This window comes from Helicoverpa armigera, chromosome 2 (genome assembly GCF_030705265.1).
Source record: "Helicoverpa armigera isolate CAAS_96S chromosome 2, ASM3070526v1, whole genome shotgun sequence".
Taxonomy (NCBI): domain Eukaryota; kingdom Metazoa; phylum Arthropoda; class Insecta; order Lepidoptera; family Noctuidae; genus Helicoverpa; species Helicoverpa armigera.
The window spans coordinates 14723676-14734698 of record NC_087121.1 but is presented as its reverse complement, the minus strand read 5'-3'; the positions used below and the strand labels follow the sequence as shown (position 1 = coordinate 14734698).

Below are 11023 nucleotides of genomic sequence, written 5' to 3'. Positions count from 1 at the left end.
GCACGAATCTTGAGCGCTGACCTTCATCTGCGCAGAAGTGATTTATTAGCAAAGAACCAATCCCGAGTGACGGCTATGACGCGATGCGCTGCGGGCCAATCACCACTTTAGCCCGCCCCCGCGCCTCACTTCATACCACAAAAGGGACCCAATAAATTACTTCTGCGCAGGTGAAGGTCAGCGCTCAAGATTCGTGCAGATGATTACATAACGGCGTACCTAACACCTTACGTGTTTTCTACGTAAGTACCTGAAGACTAAAAAGTAATCAACCTTAGTAGTAATGAGCTTTTGTTACTGAGCTTAGGTACCTCCGTAGGTATCTACATTTTCCATACGTACCTACTACTTAATTCTTATCCAACGAGGAGGTCTTATATCAAGATAGAATAAGCATTTCGACAGCTTAAAGCGTGCCTGCATGGTTATCGCTAACTATATCGGTAGAAAAGACAGCTGGAAAGATTTTACGAACACCTGCATCAAAACAATGATAGGATCATTTGATCTCTACGATATAGTATGACGTCATTAGTCCTATACTAAGAAGAGCTTTGCGTACTAGATAACTGATATACTGACACGGTTTACGTAACAAAGGTTTTTTTGGTAAATATCGACCTCTATGTAAAGATTACAATAGAAGGGTCCATACTCAATGCGGCACAAATCTTCATGCACACAAATGTTTGACTTAGGCTGCCTGTCCAGCCCACGTCGTAGTTTTTGCAGAACATCTAATTGGTGTCCGATTTTTTGTAGGAGAAAAATAGAACACACTGAGAACAGAATGGAACCCGTGTCCTCTAGCTAGTGTATACAACATCTGGTCACCGTATGAAAAGCCGATTTTGCGAGCACATAGAAATAGGCCAACATCAAGAGACACAATGAGTTAAGCATTGAAATCTAAACTGAAGCATACAGATTTTTACATAAAAAAATATTCACATTTACCTATTAGTTTATCTTCTTTAGCATACGGTTATTGAATCACACGGCCATTAAATTATGAAAGAAACAATGAACTGTGCTAACACTCCATTTTGTTTAACTATAGAATATACAATTTGTCATTACGATCAATGTATTACTGTTACGCAATTAAAATTACACACAGTTAATGAACTATTATCTCGCTAATACAATTTACTTATATATAATCGAAAACGCTATACGCTATATAAATTGTTCGTTATATGTATGAATAGCTATAGTTTTAATTTTCTAAAGTCAGAAGGAGAATAGTATTTGTGTATCAATTTTAAATTAATTGCCTATTTCATATTGCCTTAAATGTATCACCTACATAGCTCAGAAACACACGACCGGAAACTGTATTTTTCATATCTCATAGGAAAATAAACAGTATACCCAAGTAATTATATTGAAGCTACATTGATTGTATGTTTCAAACTATTAGAGGAAAGGAACGAACAATCAAGCGCTGGCTTGCATTGCGTGTTGGGTATTTCATACAACTTATTTTGTCCACATTTCCTTAATAACTTGCAGTCCGTTTCCGCTTATATAAAAATGTTTTAGAAAAAAATAATGGAAAAATGAGCTAAGATTAAAAGATACCTAGCTGATAGATCTTAAACACACGCTATATTAAATGCGTATTAAATTATTTTAATGCTATCGGCCACTGCACTTGAGATGAAGTGATGATCCTTATATTATTCAAGAACTACTAAAGGACTACAAAGGACTCCTGTAATAATGAATATTTACACAAATTATTATCTGTCCAGACTTTTCCCAGCTTAAAAACGCGTTGTTAAAAAACATAGTATAGCTATCAAACTCCTCCATTTTCATATTATACAAAAATAATTCATTAAAAAAATGTATAGCAAGTCGCAAAAATGGTGATTAATATTTTAGATTGTATGTGTATTGATACATATTAACACAACACAGTAGGCAGCATTGTCTAACCTTGAAAAAGAAAAGAGTCCTCAAAAAAGTAATTAGTAGGTCAAGTACAAATGAAAAAAAAAACTAAAATAATTAAAATACTCGTTGATAGGTATAGTAAAAATACCTACCTACTGTTTTATACAATGCGGTTTTCATATCGGTAGATCGTCATTTATTTCTTTTACTTGAAAAAAGAACGTCAATTAACTATTTTTATTTTCAGTATGACGGCTGCCTTTGAACATCCTTGGCAGTCGTTACGGGTAGTCAGAAGCCAGTAAGTCTGACACCAGTCTAACCAAGGGGTATCGGGTTGCCCGGGTAACTGGGTTGAAGAGGTCAGATAGGCAGTCGCTTCTTGTAAAGCACTGGTACTCAGCTGAATCCGGTTAGACTGGAAGAAGACCCCAACATAGTTGGGAAAAGGCTCGGTGGATGATGATGATTTTCAGTATGACGTATTCGATACCTTCTAGTGTTGCTTCTTTACAGAAGTTTATACAATTATCTTGGATCTTAACAATTTTTCATTTATCTGTTTAAACATCTCACGTTATCAAACGATCTGTCAGATAGTGAGATGTTACGAGGTTAGTGCTGTCAATTTTGTCATTCAAATCATAGTATGTTGTGATGTAGTAGTAACTGTAGGTTGAAATCTTATATTAAAGGATTGTTGATGTACTGCATAGTCTCAAAATGCCTCTGATAGGATGGCGTCGAGTTCTGAACAAAGGTTAGTGCTTTAATATTTTTTTAAGTAAATTATACCTAATTGAGCCTTCGAATAGAACACTAAAGATAGTTAAAAACAATGCAACAATTTTGTGGAGTTTTTAAGTAAAGCTAAATATTTAAATGTACAAATCATTTATTTTGTTTTGTCTACTACAATAGGTATAAATAGACCGGTGTAATCATTGTCAGTGACCCACAATTTAATATCTATAGTTTTCTTTTTTTAACAAACTAAACAGTTTACCATAAATTAAATTAAAATGGATATAAGTACTCATCGGTTAATTCTTAAATATTATTAAGATGACTAAGGGGTTTCTTAAAAAAAAAATGTTATCTCACAGTTAAGCCGAGGAGGCTGTCGACTGCTCAACCGGATAAGTTCCTTGTGGATGCCTAGAACTTTTTCTTTTATATTTTAATCGAATCAACACAAACAGCATTTCATTAACAAAAATACTCGAATGCAGTTGGTATAGTACCTATTACACGTTTTTTACGATGTTATGAGGAAATATAGAGGAACGTTTTGATGACATAAAACACTGTTTTTACCAAAGGGAAAGTACCTATGTATCTTAAAGATCGTCATCTCTAACCTGGTAATTTCTTGCGGTTTATGCTTGCGTAGTTACTTGCTACAGGAAAGGATTTCAAGGAAATTATTCTAGTTACAAAACATTAACCTACATTGCAGGATAATATAAGATAAAATGATATTAGATTTTTTTTAAACCGACCAAGAATTGGTTGTGAATTTGATTACATTGCAACTTTCACAGCATTCTTCTTTAATTGTTGAAACAAAGAGTTGTTGGATCGGTTAATTTCTTAGTATGCATCTTGTACACCAATGACTGAGTAAACGTGAAGGAACAATTGAGAAAATCTGGACATTAAAGCCTGAAATCGCTAATCGACAAATTGTATTAGGAGAGATCACAGCCCTGCATAAGACGTTAAAAATGCTGATGATGTAAAATGTTCTACCTACATTGCTAGAGAGGTTTTTTTTGTAAATAAGGGCTTTTCTAAGAATTGAATCGTACAATCAGTAGTTACATGTGTCATTTTGATAATAGTCTTAACAGACAAATGACAATCAGGATGATTCTGCATGTCTGTGGCACGCGCGCCTTTATCGTGATCGATTGGTCCACGAAACTGTTATCAAGCCAAAGAGTCCTCTTAGTTTATATACCTACTTGAAAATAAGCCCTGATCAAAAGGAAGGAAATTCCAATGTGCTTAATGCAATTGTTTCCCTGTGTATATTATGTCGTTTATATGTATAGGGTAAGAAAGGGTGGATGAGTTATCTAAAAAACTGTATAGATAAAAATAACGTTTCTTAGACAAGACAGAGCAGAATGAAAGGAAAACAGACATGCTGTGCCAACCCTAATTAACAATCGTAAGGGCAGGATGCATATTTAATGAACATAGTTATGCCCGTTTCAAAGTCATAAACACTACTTTAAATTTTTTGTCTAGCATCTTTAATTTGTTCCATTTTTAATTTCATTTGTTTATTTAATTTCCAGCAATGGTGATACCCCAGCGCTATGTCCTGGGTATCATGGGACTGTTCGCGTTGGGAAACTCGTTCACTATGCGGGTTTGTCTCAGCATGACTATCACGCAGATGGTACTGCACACAGGGTCCACTGAACATATTGTGGGCGAAACGTGCCCAGACCCGGCTAATGTGGCTGTCTCTAATGCGACGGCTGTGAAAGCACCTGTATTGTTTACGGTGGGTATAATCGAATTTCGTATAATTCCTATTTCCTATTTCCTGATGGATTTTTCTTGGCAAAAGTGTGAGTGGTTCTTATACATATACTAATAAGAGGACAACATTTTTTTGTTTGTTTGTTTGAACCCTAAATGCTCAGAAACCACTGAAACGATTTGAAAATTTATTTCACTGTTGAAAAGTTACACTCTTCCCGAGTAACATAGGCTATATTTTATCCCGGTAGAGGCAGTAGTTCTGATGGGATGCGAGTGAAACCACGGGAAAATGGCTAGTTAGAGGATAAAATCAGTATTAGCCGTCTCCTTTATCCATCGGTCCATGTGCAAACCATGACCATTTTAAGAGTGATATGGTAAAAGCTTATCTAGTGAGTTTGCAATATGTACGTCTTTTGAAATGTGATAAATGTTTTTGTTTTTAAATTGTTATCTAATCAATGACAGTAGAATCTTATCAATTGCACTTATCAGTGATTTGGGAGATATAGATAAAGAGATCTACTCTCCGTGACGTAAACCACTTGTATTTGGTACGTGCCCAATATACTTAAATATTTAGATCTTACAGCTGTAATATGATCCAAAAACATTAAAAGGCAATACAGAAAAATATAGTCTTTATTATATAGTAACGAAAAATTTACATAATATGATTTGTTACCTGTTTGTTATCTTTTAATATTTTTATCACGTGCTATGATATCACAGTAGGTTGTTAAAAATAAGAAAAACAGATTACACAATTAGATAATTAAATAATCTCCATTGTTACTGTCTAGGTTGAAAATGCACCTTCAATGTTGTCAGGACAAAATGAATGATAGTTTTGACACTACAACCATCAACAAATCTTCGGGTCATCGATTAAACTTCGGGTCGGCCGATCATTTAGTCTGCAGTGTCTACATAAGCTCCTATTTAGTGTTTTATGTGAAATATTTTCCTCAGGGTCGAGATCGTTACGACTGGGACGAGGCAACGCAAGGGTTTCTTCTAAGTGCCTTCTACTACGGTTATGTAATCACCCATTTACCTGGAGGACTGTTGGCGGAAAAATTCGGAGGCAAATGGACTGTAGGGATCGGACTGTTGTTGACATCTGTAGCAACTGTCCTTACGCCTTTTGCTGTGACAATCGGTGGGGCGACGGGGTTGTTCATCATTAGAGTTATAGAAGGCTTTGGTGAGGTTAGTTTACTTTTTTTTTATCTTCAATGTTGTATCTATTATTTAACATAGATAACATCTTTAGAAAAAATCTAAGTAAAAAATATAAGTAATTGTATGGTCATCTTCATTCTCCTGCTTTGATCCCAATTCTTATTAGGGTCGGCGTAGTATGTTTTGTACTTCAATACCTACTCTTCTGTCCGCTGCCTTTCCACTAGTAAAATAATTTTCAGCCAAGTCGACTTTCACACGATTCCTCCATCATTTCTGTGGTCGTTCTCTGTCACTATATCGATCCACATTAATGCTCATCACCTTCCTCACAACATTCATATTCCTTCGCATCACGTGCCCATACCACGACAGCCTATTTCCACATATTTTTTGTCATTACAATCAATTGTTTCATTTCAGGGCCCAGTAACACCGGCCTTTGTTCTACTATTAGCAAGATGGGTACCCCCATCAGAAAGATCTCGCTTTGGTGCCATGATATTTGGAGGAGCTCAAGTTGGAAATGTTTTTGGACCGTACATTTCTGGAATCTTATTATCAAATGGCGGTGACTGGGCCAATGTGTTTTATGTATTTGGAGGTCTTGGAATTATATGGTTCGTGTTTTGGGTAAGTTCATAATCGTTAACAATATAAAATAACAAGTACTATAACGGAGAATGAAACTGCATCAGTAAAACTAAGAAAGCGAGGAAGTTATTTGCATGCAAGGCCCATTATATGAACACCAAATAAATAATATTTATTGCAAAATTTATGGATGTTATAAAATGTGACATGAGCGTGTGATTTGCTGATGTAGAATTTTTCGGGACACATCTGCTCTGGCATCACGTTGGTCATAAAAATACATCTTAAGCCAGTCTTTTCATGACATTTGAAACAGTAAAATTCGTAGAAGTGCTGGCTTCACATATTTAAATATAAATTCATTTTTATAGATCACAAATAGGTAAAATTATTTTTATACTACAATTAACGAAACTGTTTTAAATTTCCCCTCAATAAAAATGGTTACTATGCCAGGGCGGTTTCAAGATGCTCCATGAAAAATTACTGTCAGATTGTTCATGCGTACTTGTTTGTTTACAGGTTTTCCTATGCTACAGCACACCCAACACACACCCATACATATCTGACGAAGAAAGAGAATACTTGAACAATACTGTAGCCGCAACTGGTTTGAACAAAAAGCTGGACCCTGTGCCATTCAAAGCTCTGTTACGATCCGCACCTTTGTGGGTTCTTGTAATGGCTGCCGTAAGTGTTTTTAATTTTCTCAAGTGTAATAAAGAGGGGGAAATGGGGATTACAAACGGTTCAGAATATTTCCCGGCTAAGAATTTGATAATTATGTTCAAACAAGGTCCTTCTGCTTTAAATTGAATTGAATGGCAAGGACAGTATAGATACTGTACAGCGATAAAAATGCTCTTGAGTAGACGAGTAAACTTCTTTACTTTGATGATGCACAAATTAACGATTTTGTTCTATATGTTTTAGATTGGCCACGATTGGGGATACTTTACGATGATAACAGATCTTCCCAAATATTTCTCAGACGTCTTGAAGTTCAATATCAAAGAAACGGGACTCATGTCAGCTTTACCGTACATCGCTATGTACGTGACTTCCTTTATTTTCGCCAGTATCTGCGATTTGTGTGTCAAGAAAAAATGGCACAGTATCACAACAGGAAGAAAAATTTACACAACAGTCTGTAAGTACTACCTTGATTTGTTTTGCAATCATTGCCATAATGATTATATCACAAGATATTTATCCCATAATTAATCTGTTTTCATAATTGTTTCCGAGTTATTGAAACGCCAAGTTCTATATTACAAGTTTCGAAATTTTATTGCAATATCCCATAGCATCCTCAATAGATCACGTCATATTATCATAATGGATCGTTATGGTTTTCTTTTTCTAAATCCATCAATTCTTCCGTTACAACATTACAAATAGACAAGTTATCCTCCTATGACTAACTCACAGCTCATTCATCAGACATTTATTCTAAAACAATGCCTAATATATCATATTAATCGATTTAAATATCGATTCTAACATTGAGGTCATATTTTTCTTCCTCAGCGTCTTCCATACCGGCATTGTTTATTATTCTGGCCTCGTATTCCGGCTGCAATCGTGCTGAGGCTGTTGGCCTTTTCATAGCCTCCATGGCGTTCATGGGAGGCTTCTACAGCAGTGTCAAGATCAATGCCATGGATATCTCCCCTAACTATGCTGGTACTTGTTCCGCTTTCGTCAACGGTATTGCTGCTATATCGGGCATTATTACGCCCTACTTGGTTGGGTTGCTGACTCCTGATGTAAGTATTATCATATGTACGTATGTGTAGCTAGTTGTTTTAGCTTGGTTTATTTTACTTTGTCAATGTTGCCGTTAGCTTTAAAATAATACAAGGCATTATACTGAGGTATTCTATTTATAAAGTAGTTGAAAAAAAAAAATACCGCATTTCCGTACAAAAATAAAAAAATGCCCAAAAAAATATAAACAGCCTGTTACAAAATGGCACGAAAAAGTTTTTCACAGCCCATTTTTTTTATTCGTAAAGAGTTAGGGAAGGGCATTCCGCTTGACCGGGCCAGCAGATGTCGGAATAAATTAACTCAGCCGAAGAATTGTTATATTTTTTGGTCATTTTTTTCTAGAACATCATGTCTTCCTCAATTTAGTTTTGTGGAGCGAAACAAATTAGATTAGTGACATCTTTTATTCACAATTTTTTCCAAAAGATTTTTATTGTTACTCTAGGCAGTGTATTTTGATTGATATTTATACAAGCGCAGGAAAATCAATTTGAAACACCCTTTCAATTGTTTAAACTAACTTAAACAGTACTGTTTATTAATTAAATTTATCTTTTCTTTCATTACAGCAAACGATAGGTCAGTGGCGCATAGCATTTTGGACCGTATTCATAGTGCTCGTAGGGACCAATGTCGTATACCTTATTTGGGGATCTGGAGAGCCCCAGTGGTGGGATGACGTAGACAAATATGGCTACCCTCCTAATTGGAAACATGGACCTTTGAAGAAACGAGCAGTCGATGGAGAGAAGAAAATTGTTTATCCTAAACATGACCATTCGCCCGTATCAAATGATTGATTGTAAATAAAATATTTTTTAATTTTTTGTTGCTGGTTTTTATTTATTTCTATTTTAAGAATAAATCCTCTGTAGAACTGCACTGCTTCAATCAAGGTTCTATGTTGAATCGTTGAAACGAAATAACATTTCATTTATTGGAAAGTTTTCTGACCACCAACATAAGAAGCAACACCAGCTTCTCACTATAAATGTTTGATTCCCCGTCAAATAGTGATACATATGTGTTTATATTCCAATAATAAAATACTGTCTTTATAATAGCGCCATCTAGTTTAAAATGGATGAACTACTAAGTTTAACGCTTAGTAAGTTGATAACTATGGCTTTCAGGCTTTGAACAGATAAATCGATAACCTTCAATATTTAACAAGTTTTGAAATTATTACTGAAGATGTCAGTTTTCTAAGAATTTGTAGAGTTCCTTCGCTTGAGAATCGAACAGAAGGTGGTAAAATGGTATCCATTTATTGATTGGTTAATTTTAATTCAAAGTTTATGCCAATGTATGCAAAACTTGAACGGGCTAAAATTAAATATGCTATTGCACCCTTAACCAAAATTCTCCACAATTTTTTTTTGTCATCTAGTTTTTCAGTTTTGAAGAAGGTTTTCTGCTTGAAATTTACTTTTAAACCCTTAAAGATTTTTTACATAAGTATAGAGTCACGAGCAATTTAATTTGACATTCAAAATATCTCCCTCAGAGACTGAAGCCGTGTGAAGTCAATTACAAACTTTCGATATGCAGGTGCACAGGTATGAACGAAACTAATTCAAGGTCAAGGTCATTTCAGGTCAAAGACTTATGTCATTGTCCAGAAAATAGCGCTTCGAGCCTCTAGAGGGACTCTAGAGGCTCGAAGCGCTATTTTCTGGGACCTACCTTGGGGTTGGTCAGCAAGTATGTTACGACCGTTTGATCTAAAGTATGGCCTAGAGACCGTCATCAAGTTTTATGAGTAAGAAAAACTTAGCGAAAATAATCTATTGAAACTTGATGAAAGATGTTTTGTTTGGTAAAACTAGAAAAGGTTTCTAGCTTTTTTGAGTAATTACTTTCAAAATAAATCGCTATAGATATGGTATGGTAGGTAAATAGTGTAGTGATATGAAGTAACTATTATAATGTATTTAAGAGTACTAACTTATGTAGTTACCGAATTTAAAAACTTGTAAACCTTATAAATAATTCTAGCTTCTCGTAATTTGATTTGAAACGTATGTATAAGTATTGTGTATTGATAAATAATCCTCATAGAAAAATTTTGGCAGAGTTTATTACCCTTTTCAGTGAGATAGGGGTAACCTTGGTATCACTGAACTATTCGTGACTATGAAACTGCGCAGCGTGGGTGCAGCGTGATAAACTAATCTGATATCCATAGATCTAGCCCAAACTACTTGCTAAAAGGTATTGTTAGCTACGTAACTGCTTATTGGATTTTTTACTATAAGCCACTAGGTTTTTATTACCTTTGCTCACAAATAATGAAATGAATAATGAAGCATTCTGGAATATCTTCCAGGGTTGACGTTTTTGCCATAGAGCGACTACTACCATCTGCTCTTTGTCAGTCACTGGAAATGTTTTGATCCTTTCTTCCATCTTCTAACGAAAATAGTACTGTTTTCCCAGTAAAGAGGGGCTACTCCAAAAGTGTATTATTAAAAAAAGTACTACAGATCTAGAAAAAAATGTATCAATCTTATGAACAATCGATCTCTGTCTTGCCCTTGTTCAACGAGGAAGCATAAAATCGAAAGTATATGTCTCGTAAAATAACTCGAGCACTTTGTATCGCGTTCTGCATTAATATGCGGGAGTAACACGTGCACAGATAATTATAAAGGTAATGGACATTTAAATGCAGCAAAGATTATTCTACAGATGCGACTACGACATAAATTATATCTTGCAAGTTGCGCGTTATTATTTATTTGTAAGTCTTGTGTACTTTTATGAATTAAATGGATATGATTTTTATAGTGTAGATTTTATTTGCAATATACATATTGTTGTCATATTGCACAGTTTTTAAATTAAATTGAGAAAAAAAAGTTGATAAGTAGTTGTTACATAAATTCAGTATCACATTGAAGTGAATAAAAACTTTAGGTATGTAAAATAAAATGATATTACAAATATATTTTAAAATGGCTCCCTGACTTCTGAAATTCTTATTTTAAAATTACAAAATGATAAAAAAATAAAACATACACTTTTCTACCTACATGACACCCGCAAGCAACTATCATGGTCTATGGCG

At 34.8% G+C, this 11023-nt stretch overlaps 1 protein-coding gene across 1 annotated transcript; it reads left to right on the top strand.

Annotated features, from left to right (window-relative positions):
* Nucleotides 1–2507: 2507 nt before the first annotated feature.
* On the top strand, nucleotides 2508–8780 carry LOC135118538 (putative inorganic phosphate cotransporter). The gene is made up of 8 exons (XM_064040891.1): nucleotides 2508–2662; nucleotides 4209–4420; nucleotides 5374–5613; nucleotides 6010–6219; nucleotides 6703–6870; nucleotides 7114–7330; nucleotides 7711–7949; nucleotides 8523–8780. The coding sequence occupies exons 1-8, from the start codon at nucleotides 2626–2628 to the stop codon at nucleotides 8751–8753; spliced, it is 1554 nt and encodes a 517-aa protein (XP_063896961.1). The 5' UTR covers nucleotides 2508–2625; the 3' UTR covers nucleotides 8754–8780.
* The last annotated feature ends 2243 nt before the right edge of the window (nucleotides 8781–11023 follow it).

Coding starts and splice junctions, on each gene's coding strand:
- LOC135118538 (XM_064040891.1), top strand. CDS start 2,626: ATGCCTCTGATAGGATGGCGTCGAGTTCTGAACAAAG. Junction 5,614..6,009: donor TTATAGAAGGCTTTGGTGAG/GTTAGTTTACTT, acceptor GTTTCATTTCAG/GGCCCAGTAACACCGGCCTT. Junction 7,950..8,522: donor TTGGGTTGCTGACTCCTGAT/GTAAGTATTATC, acceptor CTTTCATTACAG/CAAACGATAGGTCAGTGGCG.